We start from the raw sequence: 24,440 nt of genomic DNA, 5'->3' as shown, positions 1-24,440 counted from the left end.
TTGCTGGACAGGCTGTTGAAGTTTAAGTGACGTTTCTCTAACTCCGTCTCTCCTTTAAATAGTCCTTTTCGGAAGGATGATAAACATTGGAAAATTTCAGAATTCTTGCAAAACTATCAATTATTTTTCGGGTTTTCGTCGGATGCATTAAAAATATTTAATTCAGTCCTCGGAATTTCGGTCTAACAATAACTTCTGTTGACTAAATTTCGACGTAGCGACTCGTGTAATTGAATAAGTGACGTACGTTGACTATATCAGTGAACTTATTTCCGTTTCCGGTTTTTGGTTTGGGAAAACAAATTAATGAACGCGAATTTTATTGGTTACAGACAGTGACCAGTTGGCAGTGACCTTGTTGGAAGCGGGAATAGAATAACAATTTCTAATCGTTCCGCTTGGATTCCTCAAATGATTTCACAATGAGCTATTTCTACTCTCGCTTTTAGAGTTAATTAAATTTGTGTATTCGGAAAAACCTCATTTTTGGTTCAATATTTTTTTATTTGCGGTTAATTTCCACGTTAAATTTAATTCTAGATTATGGCGTGGAATATAGTAATTTACACAAAGTTACGTAATCATGAAGCTTTTCAAATATAACGTGTTTTTGTTTCGCTAGCTTGTATATTCTTTAGTCATATTGGTTATCTATTTAAACTGCTATTCCTTTAATAATGATTTATCATATTGGTTATCTTTTTAAACTGCTCTTCCTTTATTAATCACTTAACATATTTGTTATCTTTTTAAACTGCTATTCCTTTATGAATCACTTAACATATTGGTTATCTTTTTAAACTGCTATTCCTTTAATAATCACTTAACATATTGGTTAGCTTTTTAAACTGCTTTTCCTTTATTAATCACTTAACATATTGGTTATCTTTTAAAACTGCTATTCCTTTATTAATCACTTAACATATTGGTTATCTTTTTAAACTGCTATACCTTTATTAATCACTTAACATATTGGTTATCTTTTTAAACTGCTATTCCTTTATTAATCACTTAACATATTGGTTATCTTTTTAAACTGCTATACCTTTATTAATCACTTAACATATTGGTTATCTTTTTAAACTGCTATTCCTTTATTAATCACTTAACATATTGGTTATCTTTTTAAACTGCTATTCCTTTAATAATCACTTAACATATTGGTTATCTTTTTAAACTGCTATTCCTTTAATAATCACTTAACATATTGGTTATCTTTTTAAACTGCTATTCCTTTAATAATCACTTAACATATTGGTTAATCAATCAATTAATAATTTACTGTTTTCATGAAAAATCTGGACAGAAGTAAGTTTTTCTTAGGATATCAGATATCCGTAAACATTAGCAGGTATCCGAATGTTATCTATTGTATTTCTATTTTCTATCCCTTAAGCCATAGACACCAATAACGTAAATAGTCCCTATATCTGACCCTATTTTGATATACTGCGAATAACATTACAATATAAGTCGGAACACGAAATGGTTAGAGATAAACACAGCATTCTAGATTTAGCTATATGTTATTTGATAAAGTTGCATTTTCTAAGTTAAGTTAACACTACACGTTGATTTTATGCATATCAGCAAGAACTTAATTAGGTTACTGAAAACGTACGAGTCTACCTTTCAGACCAGCTAGCCTGATCTACAACCTTAGATCCTCTCTCTGAAATGGAAACCATCTTTTTTCCTAATTGTAAAGCACCATCTAGTATCGATCGTAAGAAACTAAGAATATTATAAATTCTCGTCAAGACAAAATTTAATTAAAAATCCACCCTTGACCCTATCGTGCAAAGGCTAAATGATTTAAAAAAATTAATCAGTGACCTTTAATTTTTTTCTCACAATCCAACGAAACAGTTCGGTTTGAAGCTACAAGTCTGCCACCTCTTAGATTCATACTCCCTTATTTACATATTTTGCCAATTTTACCGATGACGATTCACGTCCCGTCAACGCTATTCATATTTTAATCAGCTTCCTGCTGTCAACTTTATTTTAAATATAAATTTTAAAATAGAGAGCTAAAGCCCACGTTGTAAACGCGTAGAATAAACGACGTTGCAGGAATGTAAACTACTCACTATAAAGCTGGCTTCACGTCCTCCGTACTCGTTTTCTAGCGCGTGCTTAGCTTCTCCATTAGTCTAAAGGTGACAGCGGTTGAGTTAAAATGAAAAATAAGGAACCAACTAGCTGCCGAAATGCATTATGGATATTCACATTCTTTATCAATGAAGTAAACATACTATTTAAAATTAAATAAATTTATATTTAATGGGCAAAAAAACCTGACGGAAACAATACTCTAAACTAGTGTAAACTAAGTAATTAAAATATAAGCTATACCACGATTATCGAAACACTATAAACGAAATTAAAAAAATAATCAAAATGTTTCGGCATATGGGCTGCCGTTTTCAAACGCTTCACAAAGTCTAATGAACAAAAGGTCAAACAGTTCGCGAGAGGATATACAAATCTTTACGTTTAAAATAAACCAGAAAATTACATTTCGAAGGTCTACACACTTTTTGATTTAACTGCATGATTTTTAGTATATGCAATTTTATATTGACTTCAAATTTAATTCCTGAAAATTTCTAGTTATATGGTAGTTTATAGTTTTTCAATTTTTATAGCAGATTTTAATTTGTTTATTAAAATTCCTTTATAGTGTACCGGTAATCGTTGTATAGTTTTATTTTAACTAAAAACTAATTATTTAGTGGTGCCGTTAGATGGCCGCTTAGTCTGTGCAACATTACGTTTTAGCGAGGCGGTAGCCACTTGGAAAAAAATTGAACACCAGATTTCTGATATCCAAATATTTTCGATATTTCTTAAATATTTCCGATATTTCTCAAATATTTCCAGAATTTCTCAAATATTTCCGATATTTCCGATAATTTCAATAATTCCGATAATTTCAATATTTCCGATATTTCTCAAATATTTCCGATATTTCCGATAATTTCAATATTTCCAGTATTTCTCAAATATTTCCGATATTTCCGATAATTTAAATATTTCCAGTATTTCTCAAAGATTTACAGTATTTCTCAAAGATTTACAGTATTTCTCAAATATTTCCGATATTTCCGATAATTTAAATATTTCCAGTATTTCTCAAATATTTCCAGTATTTCTCAAATATTTCCGATATTTCTCAAATATTTCCGGTATTTCTCAAATATTTCCGATATTTCCGATAATTTCAATAATTCCGATAATTTCAATATTTCCGATATTTCTCAAATATTTCCGATATTTCCGATAATTTCAATAATTCCGATAATTTCAATATTTCCGATATTTCTCAAATATTTCCGATATTTCTCAAATATTTCCGATATTTCTCAAATATTTCCGATATTTCCGATAATTTCAATATTTCCAGTATTTCTCAAATATTTCCGATATTTCCGATAATTTCAATATTTCCAGTATTTCTCAAATATTTCCGATATTTCCGATAATTTAAATATTTCCAGTATTTCTCAAATATTTCCAGTATTTCTCAAATATTTCCGATATTTCTCAAATATTTCCGGTATTTCTCAAATATTTCCGATATTTCCGATAATTTCAATATTTCCGATATTTCTCAAATATTTCCGATATTTCCGATAATTTCAATATTTCCGATATTTCCGATAATTTCAATATTTCCGATATTTCTCAAATATTTCCGATATTTCCGATAATTTCAATATTTCCGATATTTCCGATAATTTCAATATTTCCGATATTTCTCAAATATTTCCGATATTTCCGATAATTTAAATATTTCCAGTATTTCTCAAATATTTCCAGTATTTCTCAAATATTTCCGATATTTCTCAAATATTTCCGGTATTTCTCAAATATTTCCGATATTTCCGATAATTTCAATAATTCCGATAATTTCAATAATTCCGATAATTTCAATAATTCCGATAATTTCAATAATTCCGATAATTTCAATAATTCCGATAATTTCAATAATTCCGATAATTTCAATATTTCCGATATTTCTCAAATATTTCCGATATTTCCGATAATTTCAATATTTCCAGTATTTCTCAAATATTTCCGATATTTCCGATAATTTAAATATTTCCAGTATTTCTCAAATATTTCCGATATTTCTCAAATATTTCCGGTATTTCTCAAATATTTCCGATATTTCCGATAATTTCAATATTTCCGATAATTTCAATATTTCCGATAATTTCAATATTTCCGATAATTTCAATATTTCCGATAATTTCAATATTTCCAGTATTTCTCAAAGATTTACAGTATTTCTCAAATATTTCCGATATTTCCGATAATTTAAATATTTCCAGTATTTCTCAAATATTTCCAGTATTTCTCAAATATTTCCGATATTTCTCAAATATTCCCGGTATTTCTCAAATATTTCCGATATTTCCGATAATTTCAATAATTCCGATAATTTCAATATTTCCGATATTTCCGATAATTTCAATAATTCCGATAATTTCAATATTTCCGATATTTCTCAAATATTTCCGATATTTCCGATAACTTCAATATTTCCGATATTTCTCAAATATTTCCAGTATTTCTCAAATATTTCCGATATTTCTCAAATATTTCCGGTATTTCTCAAATATTTCCGATATTTCCGATAATTTCAATATTTCCGATATTTCTCAAATATTTCCGATATTTCCGATAATTTCAATATTTCCGATATTTCTCAAATATTTCCGATATTTCCGATAATTTCAATATTTCCGATAATTTCAATATTTCCAGTATTTCTCAAATATTTCCGATATTTCCGATAATTTCAATATTTCCAGTATTTCTCAAATATTTCCGATATTTCCGATAATTTAAATATTTCCAGTATTTCTCAAATATTTCCGATATTTCCGATAATTTCAATATTTCCAGTATTTCTCAAATATTTCCGATATTTCCGATAATTTAAATATTTCCAGTATTTCTCAAATATTTCCAGTATTTCTCAAATATTTCCGATATTTCTCAAATATTTCCGGTATTTCTCAAATATTTCCGATATTTCCGATAATTTCAATAATTCCGATAATTTCAATAATTCCGATAATTTCAATATTTCCGATATTTCTCAAATATTTCCGATATTTCCGATAATTTCAATAATTCCGATAATTTCAATATTTCCGATATTTCTCAAATATTTCCGATATTTCCGATAATTTCAATATTTCCAGTATTTCTCAAATATTTACGATATTTCCGATAATTTAAATATTTCCGATAATTTCAATATTTCCGATATTTCTCAAATATTTCCAGTATTTCTCAAATATTTCCGATATTTCCGATAATTTAAATATTTCCAGTATTTCTCAAATATTTCCGATATTTCCGATAATTTAAATATTTCCAGTATTTCTCAAATATTTCCGATATTTCCGATAATTTAAATATTTCCAGTATTTCTCAAATATTTCCGATATTTCCGATAATTTAAATATTTCCAGTATTTCTCAAATTTTTCCTATACTTCCGATAATTTAAATATTTCCAGTATTTCTCAAATATTTCCGATAATTTCAATATTTCCGATATTTCTCAAATATTTCCGATATTTCTTAATTATTTCTGGTATTTCTCAAATTTTTCCTATACTTCCGATAATTTTAATATTTCCGATATTTCTCAAATTTTTCCGATATTTCTCAAATATTTCCGATATTTATCAAATATTTCCGATATTTCTCAAATATTTCCGATATTTCTCAAATATTTCCGATATTTCTCAAATATTTCCAGTATTTCTCAAATATTTCCGATATTTCTCAAATATTTCCGGTATTTCTCAAATATTTCCGAAATTTCCGATAATTTAAATAATTCCGATAATTTCAATATTTCGGATATTTCCGATAATTTCAATAATTCCGATATATTCAATATTTCCGATATTTCTCAAATATTTCCGATATTTCCGATAATTTCAATATTTCCAGTATTTCTCAAATATTTCCAGTATTTCTCAAATATTTCCGATATTTCCGATAATTTAAATATTTCCAGTATTTCTCAAATATTTCCGATATTTCCGATAATTTCAATATTTCCAGTATTTCTCAAATATTTCCGATATTTCCGATAATTTAAATATTTCCAGTATTTCTCAAATATTTCCAGTATTTCTCAAATATTTCCGATATTTCTCAAATATTTCCGGTATTTCTCAAATATTTCCGATATTTCCGATAATTTCAATAATTCCGATAATTTCAATAATTCCGATAATTTCAATAATTCCGATAATTTCAATAATTCCGATAATTTCAATAATTCCGATAATTTCAATATTTCCGATATTTCTCAAATATTTCCGATATTTCCGATAATTTCAATATTTCCAGTATTTCTCAAATATTTCCGATATTTCCGATAATTTAAATATTTCCAGTATTTCTCAAATATTTCCGATAATTCTCAAATATTTCCGGTATTTCTCAAATATTTCCGATATTTCTCAAATATTTCCGGTATTTCTCAAATATTTCCGATATTTCCGATAATTTAAATATTTCAGATAATCTCAATATTTCCGATAATTTCAATATTTCCGATATTTCTCAAATATTTCCAGTATTTCTCAAATATTTCCGATATTTCCGATAATTTTAATATTTCTGATAATTTAAATATTTCCGATAATTTCAATATTTCCGATATTTCTCAAATATTTCCAGTATTTCTCAAATATTTCCGATATTTCCGATAATTTAAATATTTCCAGTATTTCTCAAATATTTCCGATATTTCCGATAATTTAAATATTTCCAGTATTTCTCAAATATTTCCAGTATTTCTCAAATATTTCCGATATTTCTCAAATATTTCCGATATTTCTCAAATATTTCCGGTATTTCTCAAATATTTCCGATATTTCCGATAATTTCAATATTTCCGATAATTTCAATATTTCCGATATTTCTCAAATATTTCCGATATTTCCGATAATTTCAATATTTCTGATATTTCTCCAAATTATCCTAGAATACCATTTAAATAAAAATTGTTATCACAAAATATTATTGGGCATTAAAAAATAACAGCCAGATAAACAATTGGCAGAAACGTAATTTTAAAGAATCGATATGCATAAAAAAAATTGGAAAAATTAATCATGTTAAAGGACCTATGAATGTAAAAAATTGGGGTAGTTTCAACACAAAGAAATAGTTTGTCGAGATAGTTAGTTTCATTTAAATCGTGGATTGAAAAGGTATTGCAACAATTTTAAACGTTCCAATTTAAAAATAAATTAACGTCTATATAAAATATTTTAATTATTGATTATACCGAGAATGTATTTATTTATACCTAGGGAGAATGTCTATGTCGAGACGGTTTTTAGCCTTTCTCTCAATCTTCCCGTTGGTCCCCCCAGTATGCTCCTCCGCTTAAAATAAAACGAATAGTCCCGGTATTTCATTGGCTGCTTAAAATTTACGTCACCTAACGCGATGGAAATCAAACGCCGGTGACGTTTTGTCTTTCCCCCCGCGCGAGACGGGGGAAAGGCGTTCAACGTGCCCGGCGATTGTCGCAACATAATCATTCTTCCTAAATATAAATAAATACATTCTTGATTATACCATGACTTATCTTACCATGATTTGATGATTGACTTGGAATTTTTGGGGATGTAAGAAAACTATTTTTTTATTTTTTTTTTATTTAAGTTCTTATATAATTAGGAAATTGATGTTCGAATGCTTAACTTAATCTGATCAGTGAGAAATTTCAAAACGTTACGAAATGTATGACGTCAATCTCAGAAGTTTAAATGATTTAAATAAAGTTAACGATAGCCTTAAAGTTTGTCAAGCATATAGGCTCCTTAGAATCCTTTCTGAGAAAGGTAATAGGTAAAAAGATATTAAGACTTTTGGAATTAACTCAACAACTATTGGATGTATTCTCTAAATTCGACATACAAAATATTTTATATTATTTAATTATTATAATTATAAATTAAATATTCATATCCCTTCATAGGCCCCCGCTGATTTTTCAAAATGCATTTATGGGGAAAATAAAATGGGCGAATTACATCATACAGGGACACTCATCTAACACTAACTCGCTGCGTTAAAGCACCGATGATCTATCCGATTCTTCGAAAATACTACTTTACTGGAGAGCGTGGTGCCATCTATTAATGGCAAAGGAAGCTACAATTCAAAATATCGAAACAAAAACGTCGTCAGAGAAGTGAGAAAAATTTATAATTATTATAATTAGTCAATTTATACTCTACTTAGTGGACTTAAACCTAAATTTTATATCCCATATATAATATATTTTTAAAAATTACCATAATTTAAGTTTTGGTCAAATTTACAAACGAGCCAATCAACGCGAGGGGTACTTTTATGTCCCGCCTTTTGGATCAAAATGTAGCTTCAGCATCTGGTTTTGATTTCGACGCTAGCGACATCTGTTGAATAATGAGCTACTTTAAAGCAACTGTCGGCTCTATCATTGCCACCTGTATTATGAAAAGACCCCTGTTGTTAGAGATGGCCATGAATCTATACTCTCTTTTTCGCGCCTTTAATTTACCCCTCTTATACTTGCCTCCCGCTCGTCGGCCATTGCAACACAGACGTGATATATAGAATTACCGGTTATAGTAAATTTATTAGCGAAACATTTATATGTATACTTAATGACTAAGATTTATTAAAATATTTTAAAAACATTGACAAACCACGAGTTTTCGGACCGAGGTACGTGATTTATTTTTACATCTTTTTTTTTGAAATTGCGTTTTTCAAAAGTGACATAATTACCAAAAGTGTGACAATCCCTGTACTTTCGTATGCTAAAGGTTTAATGAATGATCGACTCGAGATCGACCACAGAAAAGACTATTTATTGTCGCCTTTTTGGATCTTTTTTTGTCTATGGTATTATATCGTAGTAGGGCTGTTAATTTTCCGGAAAAATAAAATGCGGAAAAATTTCCAGAAAATTTTCCGAATTGTGGAAAATTTTCCGCAAATCGGAAAAATAAAAAATTTAAACATAAATTACTTTTCAAGGGTTTTTAATGTTTTAAACTTTTTATCGATTTAAAATGACTAATATTTCAACCAGTTTAAACTAGTCTGTAGGTTTAGTTTTACTTTTAGATTAGAAAAATTGAGGTGAAAATGCCGCTTTATTTAAATTTGCAAAAAATATATTAGACAAATCATGGAATGAAAACGTTTTTAATAATTTTCGGAAAAATACGGAAAAATTTCCGGAAAAAAGGCCTCGGTCATTTTCCGGAAAATTTTCCGACTTACAACACTATATCGTAGGTAGATGGCGATAGCATCTCCACAGAACGACGAAAAATCAAAAAATACACTAACTTTGACCAGTGCTAATTAGTTCCTCCGTTCCTCACTACGAGGCGTTATTTGTTGGTATTAACTTCCTTCCCTCCCCAAGGCATACTTTCCCTCCTCCCCTCCCAACTTGTATTTCGCTCGTAACATTCATTAGAAATAGGTCCGATTGACACACTTTTGGTAATTATGTCACTTTTGGTTTTTGCCAATTTGTAAATGTTTTTAAAATGTTCTTAAAATATTTTAATAAATCTTAATAATGAAGTATCGTGTCTTTGCATACATATAAATGTTTCGCTTTTTCTAGTTATGTTGCTTATGCTATCAGGAAAATATGTTTTTCAAGGTCAGATCGACGGTTTTATCAGCAGTTTAAAAAGCCGAAGGTTCCATCGTCAAAGTACAATATTTAGAGAACGAGTAATATTGTCTATTTTACAGAGCCAATAATGAAACAGATCGCAATTGTTTTGTTACGATACAGATATGTTATAACCTTCTGTTAAATTAACTGAACTCGTAATAAGAGTCATGTAATGCGTGTTAAACAAACGAAATAATCCCATTTTCCGTACATCATGACAACCAAATGGGCGATCTTTAGCAAATTGCAATCACGACATTCAAAATTGTGATATCGACCTTCAAAATGGTCACTTCGACCCTCAAAATTATGATCTCGACCTTCAAAATGGTGATATCAACCTTCAAAATAATCATCTCAACCTTTAAATGTTTACGTTGAAAATTACTAAAATCTTATACAAATATAACTACAGTGTGTCAGAATGAGAATTTATAGCCCGGTGTACCTAGTAACAGAGACCATACCACCGGAGGTGCTATCATCATAGTGCCCTAGGTGAGCGTCCCCCTAGCCCGGACAGGTGACAAATCCAGCATGGGTAGTAGTACCCTACTACTGATGGTCGCACCTTTGACGCGAGCCACTCAACCCAGCAGAAGGTGCAGCAATGGGTGGACCATTTCCCACTTCGCACACAGCAGTGGGATTTAGAATGGATGCTGTAGCAACTCCAGCCGACACCCTACCTACGTATACTAGGTAAAGAGTCAAACCCTTTGGAGATAGCTCCTAAAGGGGAACGACGGGCACACAGCGGTCCACATAACCCGGCACAGCTGGCACCGGAGATCCCAGTGTGCTCCGAAAGGCAGAGAAACAGGACCACCGTGACCTCATACGGAGGCCCGCCGCCCCACGGCAGGCTACTCAATCAGCCGAAGCGGCCAGTTTGCACGGACCCTCTCCGTTAGCCTGAGCCGAAGCTCAGTTTCCAGCCCAAACCTGACCGAAGTCGGAGGTGGAGATAGGACCATTTGATCTCCCAGTGCACCTCCGCCCTTATGGGTTACAAGAGTTGGACCCCGACTCCCCGGCAAAGCCACCAGTTATTGCACACTCTAACACATTTAGGGCCACGAAAATAACTACAATAACCAGGACGATTTCCATCTTGAGTATGATAATCTTGACCTTCAAAATGGTCATCTTTTAAATTAGAAATTTAGTCAAAGAAGAACGAGCATAGAGAAATCGAAAGAGTAATTTATTACGCCGAATTACAAGAACTGAATGGTAAAAAATGCAATAGATCACAGAGAATGGTAATGAAAGAGTTAATGTTTTAGTGGATTGTTCAGTATCGTCTTCCGATACCCAGTCCGTATCCTGGTCTCTCTTTGATGACCTCTCTTTCGCGTTCGACCACGGTCCTTCCTCCGAATGGACCCACGCTTTCTTTTTCGACCACTCGCTTCTCGATGATTGTGGTCCCCGGTCGTATGTGGCCGTGTCCTCCAATCCCATGACCGGGTTCCGGGGCTGTAAAGACCATAGCTACCATGGCCAGTATGAAAGCTACGAAGATCTGAAATTATCGTATATGTTTTGAGCGCTAAACTTGGAATTTAAAAGTTGCTTGATGACTTAGGTGTAAATCTTTAGAGAAAAAATCTTAAAACAAAGTTTCAGTTGTACCATAAGTTTATAATTATTTTAACACAAGTGTGTACTTTAATATAGAACCCAACAAAATTATTGTCGTTATGTGCAGTGAGTACCTGATAATTTAATTTTAAATAGCGTATGTTCGCTAGGGGCGCTTTTCATTTTAAGTATGACGTCAATTTAACGTCACTCGTATATGTCTCGGAAATTATGTCGACTAACTGGCACACTCATGGAATATAATTTATAAACTTATGGTAATATGGTCTGCTCAAACGCAGTGATTTACGCGTTATAGAAAAGAGAAGTACTTAGCCTGTAATTTAATTGTATTCCGTTTTTACAAAACTTAAATAATTATCTACTTTATAAAATCTGCCGTAGGTGTCGCCACAACAAATACTGAAATGACGTTTTCACGAGACGTCACTATCTCTATTTGGAAAATGGCCATCTTGACCTTTCAAAATTTTTACCTCGAAAAAATACTAATTTTTTATAATAAAAAATTACTACAATAAACAAGGCGATCTTAATATTGAAAATAGTCATCTTGACCTTGAGAATGGCGATCTCGACCTTGGCAGTATGTTGACCTTGAATATGTTTATAATAATACTGAAAACTTATAATAAAATTTCACTACAATAAATAGGACAATTTTGACCTTGAATATGGTGATTATGACCTTCAAAATTACGAAATTTGCCAAATTGTCGGGGCGTTGTTAATAAAACCGAATTCAGATATTTCCAGTTAACGTAACCGAAGTAGCTAGATTTTGTTTCCAAAACTAAAAATTGCAATAAACTTCCTTAACCCTGATTTAAACTATTTCTCGATCTTTATAATAAATTAAATGATTTCTGAAAGTATTTTCAAAACTAATAATAAAATTAAATACTGGAAAATAATATTTTGAAAAACAAAATGAAATCCGATTCCAGAATCAAGCTTACCGAAATACGCATATTTTCAAAATAAGGTACTACAAAATCAATTTTACCAAAATACACATATTTTCAAAATAAGGTACTACAAAATCAATCTTACCAAAATACGCATTTTGAGGTACTTGAGCTGATAAACTGCTGATGGCTTGTAAATGTTTAAGACGCAAGATTCTAAGCTCTTACTAAACGAGCGTCTGTTGCTATAATGATGTTGGCTGGATCTCGATGATCGGCTTCGAACTTCTGTACTAAGTGTTATCAACCTTTTTTGGCAATAATCCGGAAGAAATGTTGGAAAGTGGCCGAATATATAATCTCAACCCTTTTGCAAACCTTTTCTGTTTGGTGCAGGCACTGGCTTCTTCATCATCCCCTCGGAACCCGCCCAAAATAACCCGTTTAAAGATTTAAAAAAATGAGATGTATCGATATAACTTTTAGCAATGTCACGTTATTTGGAATTCTATTAAAGATATTTTGTGGTGAGATTGAAGAAACGAGAATCCATAGTACAAGTACTATTAGAAGTACATAATATCATATTGAAAATAAGTATCAATCTAAGCTTTAAATGTGAAATATGTAGCTTCGCAGGAACGAGATAATTATTTATTTATTTCGTATTTAATTATTTATTTTGTATTTAATTATCTTTTTGTGTTTAATTATTTATTTTGTATTTAATTATTTATTTTGTATTTAATTATTTAATTATTTTGTATTTATTGGTTTTGTATTTAATTTTCTTTTTTTGTGTTTAATTATTTATTTGGTATTCAATTATTTATTTTGCATTTAATTATTTATTTTGTATTTAATTATTTGTTTTGTATTTAATTATTTATTTTGCATTTAATTATTTATTTTGCATTTAATTATTTATTTTGTATTCAATTATTTATTTTGCAATTAATTATTTATTTTGTATTTAATTATTTGTTTTGTATTTAATTATCTTTTTTGTGTTTAATAATTTATTTTGTATTTAATTATTTATTTTGCATTTAATTATTTATTTTGTATTCAATTATTTATTTTGCATTTAATTATTTATTTTGTATTTAATTATTTGTTTTGTATTTTATTATTTTTTTTGTGTTTAATTATTTATTTTGTATTCAATTATTTATTTTGCATTTAATTATTTATTTTGCATTTAATGGAAAGTTTATTTTTGGTAACAAATATTATTATTATTACTATTATTATTATGAAATATAACAAGTTAGTGCCAAAATTGTTAAAAAGTACATAATTTAGAACATAAATTCAATATTTAATGTGACATAATTTTTTGGTACAAAGAGAAATTACATAGATTATGCCATGATATGACGCGAATATAGATTTCCGCGTTGTCCAACTTGTCCAATCTGTCACTCGTAACAGATTGCTGGATTATTTTCAATCCAATTGAATCAATTCAAAGGCGACCCTTTGAAATTGGGCTTACACGTGGACCGAACACGCTTGGACTTCATTCTTCGACGTCTTCCAAGCCTCTTTCTCTTTCGGTCAAAGCCATTTCCCTGTCGGCCAAAGCCAGTTCTCTCTCCCCTAAAGCCTTTTCCCTCTCGTCTAGGCGCTTCGATTGTTCCGAACCTTGTTCCCTTTCGCCCAAGGCCTTTTCCCTCTCGTCCAAAGCCTTCTCCCTGTCGTCCAGAGCCTTTTCCCTGTCGTCCATCGCGTCTTCCCGCTCGTCCAAAACGATCTCTCTTTCGTCCATCGCTTTTTCCCTCGCGATCAAAGCCTTTTCCCTCTCGACCAAGGCCTGAAGTTGAACCGTGGACTTTTCCCTTTCGGCCAAAGCCTTTTCCCTGCCCGTGAAGGCGTATTCCCTTCCAGCGAACGCGTGTTCCCTGTCGGCGAAGGCTGTCTCCCTTTCTATCAAAGCCTTTTCCCTCTCCGCCAACGACTTCCTCCTTTCGGCTCTTCGGTCGCTTTGTGTCGCGCAGGACACGACCAGAACGCCTAACGTCAGGGCCACAATCATCTGTTGAAATTCAAATATCAAAATTATTTAAAGAATGAGTTAAAATTTCAAAATTATTTAAAGAATGAGTTAAAATTTCAAAATTATTTAAAGAATGAGTTAAAATTTCAAAATTATTTAAAGAATGAGTTAAAATTTCAAAATTATTTAAATAATGAGTTAAAATTTCAAAATTATTTAAAGAATGAGTTAAAATTTCAAAATTATTTAAAGAATGAGTTAAAATTTCAAAATTATTTAAAGAATGAGTTAAAATTTCAAAATTATTTAAAGAATGAGTTAAAATTTCAAAATTAAACATAATAACCCTTAGGAAAATAACTTGATCGAATGTCCAAATTTGGATCCAACTGGAATCCAATAAGCGCGTTTCAATAATATCTGGCAGATGCGCAGTTAGACCAAAAATCAGATGAGGAGGGCACCTTGGATTAACGATAGTACTGCCTACCTGGATATATCACTTGAAAAAAACCTGGCAAGCAAATGACTTTTGCGACAGCAGCGCCGCTTCGGCGAAGTTAACGGAGAACTTCCGAAACTGCCGTAACACGTAGCCTTCTACAAGGCAGAACCCGTAACAAACACTTAGGAAATGCACGCGGAACGCTAGAGTGATATATCCAGTTAAGCACTACTATTGTTAATCCAAGATGGTACTTTCCTTAGCGTGACCTCGGTGATGTATGAAGCTTAGGCTTCCCTTTGTTGTGAAAAGTACCACCCTAATAGTTATATTTGAAGCCGATAGATGGCGATGCATTTATTGAAACTCACTTATTCTGTTTGGATCAAGTAATATTTATCAAATCGGAATAAAGTTTGATTTCTGACATTGTAATTGTATCAATTATAACACATTTTGGATTGTAATTTTCATTTAAAGTCGAATATGGATCTGCCCAATTTTAGATATAATTTTGAAATCAAATTCAATCCACCATTTTCGTAAGTTAAGTTTAAATTAAGTCAATTCAAAAAGTCAATGGTGAAAATTCCTATCTTGCAAAGAACCACTTTCTCGACGTCATAAAGTCCTCTGTACCGTCCTCTTGTCTTCTACAATCTAAAACTTAATGGGTGACCTGTTTTCAAGGGCTTACCACTAATCTCCTAGTAATTCAACCCGGCCACCTGAATTAATAGAATTAAAAGTCGATAGATGACATGTTCCTAAGGTGGTTATTCCTAAGCTGATTATTAGTAGTGTCTAATTGGTCTCACAAGATAGGTGTAAGATAATTGTAACTATAACTGACTTTTAGAATCGATGTATTATCTGTCAGATAGTCGAATTAACAACTATTAGCATACGGTTATAATATACTAGCTCCCTTTAAGTTAGAATCCGCCATAGATCTAACGTTAACAGTGATTTATCCCATCAAAAATCAGAATCGGTATTCGTGACACGGCGACTTTATACCCTATCTTTATAGCTTCTTCAACTACCGTCGATAGTGGAAGCCGCTATCGCTATGGGTACGAGACGAACAGAAGCGCGCGAAGTTAGCACACTGACAAGGAGACGACCCGAGGTGTAACACACCGATTTTGATCAAACTCGGGGGTTTGGTAGACCTTCATGTAACTTGAAAAACCCTGAAGGGAAATTTCTCCATAGGCAACCGTTTGGCCATGGCAACCAAAAATGTTTTTAACAACACAAAATGGAAATTTTCCTACTGAATATAACATGGGAATCTGACCCCTGTAAAAATTTTAATCAAATTGGAACTTTTTCATTATTTTTATATTTATATTTTCTATTTTTAGCATTTTCAAAAAATTAATTTTTTTTACAGGGGGTAGGTACCCTTAAAATTGATCAGATTCCCATGTTATTTTCAATGGGATAATTTCCTTTTTGTGTTGTCAAAAACATTTTTGGTTGCCATGGCAAAACGGTTGCCTAAGAAAACATTTCCCTTCAGGGTTTTTCAAGTTACACGAAGGTCTACCAAACCCCCGAGTTTGATCAAAATCGGTGTGTTACACCTCGGGTAGTCTCCTTGTGAGCGGAGCTAGCCCTAATGACGCTTGTTTTAAATTTTACACAGGCGGCGATGGGTTTATTGTCTGGCGAAATGATTTGGGGGAAATTTAAACGAAACAACTATTATGTGTCCACATTTTTGGAAGAATATTCTATTCATTTGAATATGAACAGGTATTGTCGTTAAATATTCGTTAGGCTTAAGGAGTTTCGTTCCCCCGCGTTGAAACGAAACCGGATTCCACAAGCAAGCTCTTATTTCAATTTTTCGCCATCAGATGGCGACAAGCCACGACTTCGACGTCTTGCGAGAAATCGCTCTTAACGCACAGCCTTTGCACGATTCTAACTTATAGGGAGTCAGTATATTATAAACTTACGCTATTAGCATATATTGACATATATTTGACGTCGGGAAAATACACGACAAAAGTACATTTTATAATTACGCCTGTATGCGGACACAAGGCCTAATGTCCACCATAAATTTGTAATCATTCAATAAAAGGTTGCAAATAAAAATTAGCACGCTGAAGATAATATACTGTCACACTATTATAAATTTATGGTGACTAGTTCGAGTATGATTATAATTAATCATTCGTTAAGTTTAATTTAGTTTATCTAAGATTTCTTTACATACTTTTTAATCTATTAGAGTTAATATTTATTGTTATGAAATAAACAAAACAAACTGTAGAGGGCGCTCCTGTACTCAAGATTTGCCTCCACGTTTTGAATTTCAGACTGTGTTTTTACAGTTACCAGTAAGTCCCTCTATAATTCAGTTAGTCCATTCGCTGCCGATTGGAAACCGGATTTCTCGCGTATTGTAAATTCCAAACAACTTCTCCGCAAGTTTATTCGAAATTATCAAGAACCCCACCTGCCTCAGGGCTGTTTATTATACAGCTCCGCTTTTAGAAGTAGATTGATCACTCATCCATTACACGAGGCCTCAGCTTTGTTACCATAAGTTTATTATATATTATATATTATATAACTATGACACTTCCTATATTTCACACGCAGTATTTTAACACAACTCTGACTTTATAGCGAGCTTCGTTGTAGTTTTGTGTCCGCTGAACGCCATGTTATCGTGTAATTTACTTCAAGGGGCTGATCACGGTGTACAGGTAACAGGCAGTGGCGGCGTTTGTTTTAAAGGGGAACGGCCAAGCTTTTCCAAATATCGCCTTATCTGCATATCAAAAGATCAACAAGACGTTCAATATGCTTACACGTACCATATTTTGTCTTGAAAAAATAGTTTTGGGCCTAAAAAGTTGAAACGCAAAATAACGCCAAGTATTTGGGTTTGAATTTTCGCCGCCATCTTAAGGTGTATCGCCAGCGCCAGCAGCCCCTTAGGGAGCGATTTGCGAACTATCCTAACTTTTAAAATCGCGTAATTTAGGCTTAGGTCACGTACAACTGGAACGCGCCGCGCGTGCAAAACAAATTTTTCTTCAGCAGCGGGTGCTTTTATGTTGTTTTTCTGTCTCACCGATTCTCACCAGGTGTCGCGGCGGAAGCGCGCTTTTCAATTTCCCGAAATTTCTTTATTTTATTAAAAAATTAACCACTTCATATTTTTTATGCGGTTTTCGCCATAAATTTTAGTTTTTAACGGGCTATAGGGCTATCTAAATGGTTAGAGCTGGACCGTTCAGCTTTATTTTAGGGACCCACAAATCGACTTCAAGGGGCCCCGAGGGTACCTCCTCAAATCGACTTCAAGGGGCCCCGAGGTACCTCCTCAAATCAATAGGCGAAACTATAAAGTCCAGGGTGACTTTAAAGATGGTAGTCACGTGACTTTGTGGAGAACTGCAGCGCCATCTATCCTAAGAAATACGAACTATTATTCATTTTATTTTGCTAATGGCGGTTTAAATTTTTTTGATTAATCTAAATTATCTAATTATTATTATTATTTAAATCATCTTGTAATAGAAAAGTTGAAGTTAATTAGCTGTCTGCAGTATCTGGAAGGAATAATTTTTTCTTTACCGTCGCACGGCCAACTATGAACACGAGTTACCGAATCGAAGTTGGCTGTAAAATATTAGTCACGTGATTTTGTTTTCCCATTTTAACAAGTTGGTAAAGACCGATTTTACTTTATAGTTTCGTCTATTTATACATACAAATATATATTGATGTCCACAATTAAGAAAAATATCCTGTCGCCGCCTCAGTGTACAGGAGTGCGCTCAGTAAATGACAACGACGAGTAGCCCATGACACCATTTTTTTACTAAACTTTTGGGCTTCCGGTTTGACGTCACGCTCCTCATCGGCTTTTCCGATTGAGTGACGTATTAAATCGTTGTTTTCTTATTGTATTGACCAAGGCCTAGCTTTATTTAACAATACAGTGCAAATTGCGATACCCGGCCGTAGTTGATTGATATAATTTGGGTGCTTTTCAAATAATTTCCTTTTAATTACACAAAATCATCATTATCAAATTCATTAATTATTTAACTTTATGACTTATTTTTCTATCGTTTTTTGGCCCAGTGCGTATAACCATAAGTGTATAATATTGTAACATAAGTGTGACACTTCCTATTCTTCACATGCAAAAGTTTTACTGACAAAGGAGAGTACCCGAGGTGTTTCCGATTTTGTTCAAAGTCGGGCGTAATGTAGACCTACATGTATATGAGATTTGAAATTGCCCATATGGAGACGTCGCACTACTCATTCGATTTGCCATGGCAACCGAAAATGGTTTTGACCACTTAAAACAAAAAAATCTCCATTTTAAAAAGCGTGGAATTTTCTCGTTTTCACGAAAATTTAAAAAAAAATTGAAAATCACGAAATGGGTAATTTGGACCACATTTTGGTAAATTTCATCAAGTTTGGGTAAATTGGAACATTTTTGGGTAAAATAAGGAAAAAAAAATATTTTTGTTGTTTAAAGTGGTCAAAAACAGTTTCGGTAGCCATGGCAAATCGAATGGGTAGTGCAACGTCTCCTTTTGGGAAATTTCATATCTCATATAGGTCTACATTACGCCCGACTTTGAACAAAATCGGCAATAAACACCTCGGGGACTCTCCTTGTGAGAGCTATTCACAAGACAGACTGCATTACGGGCTTCGTGGCCATTTTGCGTCCGGTTGCTAACGCGCCACACGTAGCTTTTGACAGCGCCTCGCTAGGGGAGATTTTCTTCGGGTGATGACGTCACTCCGTGACTAGCTCTCAGTAAAATATTCCCCAAAGTGACAAACGTATGACACAATATTATATACTAATGGTTTAACACTACGCTAAGAAATAAAACTTTCAAACAAATCGAACAGTAGCTTCTTAATACGTCGATTTACTTTCTTAGAAACCGGATTCTATGACTGTTACAGATTTCTAGGAAGTGCTTGGCCTCACGATTGACGTCACTCCGTGAATCGCTCTCACAAGGAGATTTTGTTCAAACTCGGTGGTTTGGTAGACCTTCATGTAACTTGAAACACCCTAAAGGGAAATGTCTCCATAGGCAACCGTTTTGCCATGGCAACCAAAAACCTTTTTGACAACACAAAATGGAAATTTACCCATAGAAAATAACATGGGAATCTGACCAATATTAAGGGTACGCCCTGTAAAACATTTTAATTTTTGAAAATGCTAAAATAGTAAATATAAATAAGAAAATAATGAAAAAGTTCGAAGTTGATTAAAATCTTTACAGGGGGTACCCTTACATTTGGTCAGATTCCCATGTTATTTTCTATGGGAAAATTTCCGTTTTGTGTTGTCAAAAACATTTTTGGTTGCCATGGCAAAACGGTTGTCTATGGAGACATTTCCCTTTGGGGTTTATCAAGTTACATGAAGGTCTACCAAACCCCTGAGTTTGAACCAAATCGGTGTGTTACACCTCGGGTCGTCTCCTTGTCAGTTAAATATTTTCCTAAACAGCCATACTTATCGACAATAATTATAAACTTATGATCGTACTAACTCTTCGTTAAATTTGCTTCAACATTCTAAAAAACTCTAATTTATTAATAAATAAAAAAATATCTAACCAATGGACTCATGGCTTGTCAATCCAGTTTTTACGAGTAAGAAATTACGATGGCAACGATGTTTCCCAAATTTTCTCGGTGGTCGCTTCCTGGCTGTAGTCACCGTAGAAAATCGCGTGAAAATGAAAATATTTTAAAAGAAATTGAGATCGAGTCTCATTTGCAAACGTACCTGTATAATGAGATAAGCGACCGTCTCGGATTCCTAAGTTCGAACTGTTTTTCTTAAAAACTAAATTATCGCGCTACAACCTTCATGTTGTTAAAATATTCTTAAATATTTTGATTTCAAGTCATTTTAGTTATTATTTTACTATTACCAAGGAAACTGTAGGCTGTGGAGCGTGAGGTCATACAAGACTATGTTTCTCCCAGGGCCAGAGTTGCCAGATCTTGAAAATCAAATTATCGTATCAAGGCCAGAAAAATATCGATTTCAGAAACAAATTATCATAAATTATTGGCGCTAAATTTTAATTTTGATGAATATTGTCGTTTAACTTGGTCAAATAATATTTATGATAATTTTAATAACGCTTCAATAAAATACCAAAAATAAAAAATAAAATAATATTAAAAGTTTCAGTTTCAACGAGTTTTCTGCTCAGTTAAAAAATTATCGAACTTAATCTTAAAAAACAGAAATAATTATCGAAAATAGCTTACTATATATTACGCCGTTGAAATTATCGTACGGTCCAATAATTAGCTTAAAAATTATCGACGGGTACGATCATTATCGCACGATCGGCAACGCTGCCCGAGCCCAGCTAGTCTCGAGCATTGGGCGTATGATGCGCGGCAGAAGTGCGCCACGTTGTAAACCCGTTTATCCAAAATATTGGAGCGATATAGGTCACGCGTCATTGCGTGGACTAAGAAATCCGTAAACGGACGCACAAGCTTTATATTATTGACACGGTGAATTAATCGGAAAATAAACTCTCGAGGAATTTGGGGAAAATAATTTCCTTCTCCCAGCAAGGGGCGCGTCAAAATTCTAAGAAGGAATTCTTCTCTTGAGAAGAGTTCTTTGTAAGAATTTTCTCCCCATGAGAACTCGCTAAAAAGCGTCAAATTGAAAAGATTCTTCTAAAGATGGCGGCTTACGAGAATGCCACGGACGTTGTAAACTAAGCCTTTGACAATAAATATTATTTTTACACGATTTCACGACAATATATGACGGAAGAAAACACTTTTATAATCTACAATTTAGCTCGTGAATCGCTTGGGTAATTTCAAGAACTAATTTACACAAGGAGGAATAATTTTTTCTTTACCGTCGCACGGCCAACTATGAACACGAGTTACCGAATCGAAGTTGGCTGTGATATGGTAGTCACGTGATTTTGTTTTCCCATTTTAACAAGTTGGTAAAGACCGATTTTACTTTATAGTTTCGTCTATTTATACATACAAATATTTATTGGGGGCCCACAATTAAGAAAAATATCCTGTCGCCGCCTCAGTGTACAGGAGTGCGCTCAGTAAATGACAACGACGAGTAGCTCATGACACCATTTTTTAACTAAACTGTTTTCTTAAACGCACTCTCGCCAGCTGAATTTTCTCACATAGGTAGCTTTTAGTTCTTTGATTAAAAAGAGATGGCGATGGAGTCTATCGCGACTCATGCTACGAGCTATTCCAATCTCACTTCAATCTTTATTGCGAAAGTCGAACCTTAGAGTAAAAGTATATGTGGGAAGGAACGAACTATATGCCCCGAAGAGTTTAAACGCACTCTCTCAAGCTCAAAATTGGTGTTATCGTCGAGTTCGGGTGTACTTATTTTGTTTCAATTTTTTCCATTAGATAGTAGCGGCAATGAGAGTAGCGGAGGTTTCGCTAACTACGCTGTACAGCCAAAGGTGGCGGAGAGAGGATTTTCAGCCCCCTGGAGTGACTGATTTCTAACTCTTTGGGGCATATAGTTCATTCCTTCCCACATATACTTTTACTCTAAGGTTCGACTTTCGCAATAAAGATTGAAGTGAGATTGGAATAGCTCGTAGCACGCGTCGCGATAGACTCCATCGCCATCTCTTTTTAATAAAAGAACTAAAAGCTACCTGTGTGAGAAAATTCAGCTGGCGAGAGTGCGTTTAAGAGTCAGATGCCGTCATCTAGTGAGTGAAATCAGAAGTATTAATAATGGAAAAAGGCCTTTAATCTGGCTGGCGCGGGACCAATTTCGTTCAGTAAGGAGACTTTATCAACTTTATCGTTCTACCGTGGCGGCATCTGTCTCTAGTGGTGGCAACTACATTGCAATTGAATTTTTTCGCGAATCTGATGCGAAATTGAAATGTATGATTTATCGTAACAAACAAACCTTTGAAGTTGTTTAAAAATAATTTTATTCTGTCAACACGATCCTTTTTAACTCAAGTTACGGTGAGTTAGCTAATAGTTATTAATTTTAGCCATATAACTTTAGATATAGATGGCGCTACCGCCTAATTATAAAGATGAATTTCGTACAGTCTTATCAGAACAGGTCCCGCGTAACCATGACAACGGAAATCGTAATTGTAATTCTAACAGTATTATTCCCAATTCAATGGCCGCGATGATGGTACAACCCGACCAGTTCTTCTAAAAATTAATTGATCCATGGGAACGTGTTTGCAATGGCGAGTAGCGACAAGCTATCATTAAACGAGTTTGAAATGGAGTTTTTTACATATTAACCAAAATTAAAAGTACGAAATCTAACGTATAATGGTGGTTCATTTAGTTTCACGTTTTCGACGCTTGAGGCGCTGTTGCTTGAGGTTTAGAGTGAAAAGTCTGTATTAGTCTCTATTGCAACCGCCTTATGTCATAGTGGAACATGATTCGTTTCGCTTGTTCTATTATTTCGGTATAGGGTAAGGAGAGTAACTCTATGAAGTTATTTTACTCCGGTTTTGTGTTGTCAACGTTTTCTCAAAATGGTTGTCTGTTGAAATTTTGCTATAGGATAATTTATTACAACATCGGATTCCTGGAATTTAACTACACTAACAGCAAAATAATTAACCATTTAAATTCATTAGAAGGGACAAACACGCCGGGAAAAGTAGCCATAAAGCAACTGTCGGCCCTGTATTATGAGAAGGCCTTTGTTATTAGAGATGGCTATGAATCAATCCGATTCTTCGAAAAAACTACTTTACTGGAGAGCATGGTGCCATCTATTAATGGCAAAGGAAGTTAAAATTCAAAATAGCGAAACAATAAAGTCATCAAAGAACCATTTATAATTATTATAATTAGACAACTTATACTCTACGTAGTGGACTTTAACCTAAATTGTATATCCCATATAAATTATATGGTTAAAAATTAATATAATTTAGGATATAGTCAAATTTAAAAACGAGCCAATCAACGCCTTTTTGGTCAAAATGTAGTTTAAGCATCTTGTTTTCATTTGGACACTAGCGACATCTGTTGAAAAAAAGCTACTTTTAATGAAGCTTATGTATGCTCACTGTTCCTTCACCGTCGTCTGCTCATCATGGTTGCCTGTTGTTTTACAGAGCATTGCCGGAGTGCAGATTTAACTCACAATGTCAGTGTGAAATGACCCCTAAATTTGTATAGGAAATATAGCGCCATCTGCCTTAATACGCGTCAACTAAATATGTGAATAAATAGCAGACGACTTTTGAATTTCAATGTGTTTTGGTTGAAACTTTCAGCTGTTGTGCGGAGAGAATTTTGAACGCGCAGACAGCTTTCATATATTCGATTTAAAACTCGGCCGGTAGGCGGCGATACTTGTGACCAAAATTTAATCTACGCATGAAGCTTATAATTTCTTTAAGGCTAACACCAAAATAAAAAGAACACATATAATACAAGTAATTAATATTTTTAATGGTAATTTATTGTCCCAAACAGAAAACAAATGTTAACACTGACAGAAATGAAGATAGGTGGTAGTTTGGTTTGAAGGTCTGCTGACTCGAGTGCATGGATTAGAATCTTCGTCCCAGGCCGTATCCTGGTCTGTTCCTGATGATTTCTCTGTCTCGCTCGATTACTGTCCTGCCTCCGAACGGACCGAAGTGGTCTTTTTGGATCACTTCCCTTTCGATGACCGCCG

The 24,440-nt window shown here is 33.3% G+C and overlaps 1 protein-coding gene and 1 long non-coding RNA gene across 3 annotated transcripts; both read right to left on the bottom strand.

The window, feature by feature from the left end:
* Positions 1-10,929: 10,929 nt before the first annotated feature.
* On the bottom strand, positions 10,930-12,625 carry LOC149953510 (uncharacterized). Its single transcript, XR_016480089.1, has 2 exons — positions 12,403-12,625; positions 10,930-11,269 (listed from the first exon to the last, which is right to left on the bottom strand). It is a non-coding gene; the product is annotated as an uncharacterized LOC149953510 (long non-coding RNA).
* A 1,007-nt stretch (positions 12,626-13,632) lies between these two features.
* Positions 13,633-20,600, bottom strand: LOC149953509 (uncharacterized). 2 transcript variants are annotated; one of them, XM_090170260.1, is made up of 3 exons: positions 20,514-20,600; positions 20,342-20,434; positions 13,633-14,295 (listed from the first exon to the last, which is right to left on the bottom strand). In XM_090170260.1, exons 2-3 carry the CDS (start codon positions 20,351-20,353, stop codon positions 13,780-13,782), a joined length of 528 nt encoding a protein of 175 aa, XP_090026386.1. In that variant the 5' UTR covers positions 20,354-20,434; positions 20,514-20,600; the 3' UTR covers positions 13,633-13,779. The 2 variants fall into 2 exon arrangements, with proteins under 2 accessions (XP_090026386.1, XP_090026387.1); XM_090170261.1 differs by lacking the exon at positions 20,342-20,434 and having other exon boundaries at positions 20,514-20,558.
* Between the last annotated feature and the right edge of the window lie 3,840 nt (positions 20,601-24,440).

The sequence above is a fragment of the Leiobunum rupestre genome, chromosome 3, assembly GCF_980474605.1.
Source record: "Leiobunum rupestre chromosome 3, qqLeiRupe1.1.hap1, whole genome shotgun sequence".
Classification (NCBI taxonomy): domain Eukaryota; kingdom Metazoa; phylum Arthropoda; class Arachnida; order Opiliones; family Sclerosomatidae; genus Leiobunum; species Leiobunum rupestre.
The sequence above is the reverse complement of the archived record's forward strand: the minus strand, read 5'-3'. Positions and strand labels throughout refer to the sequence as shown.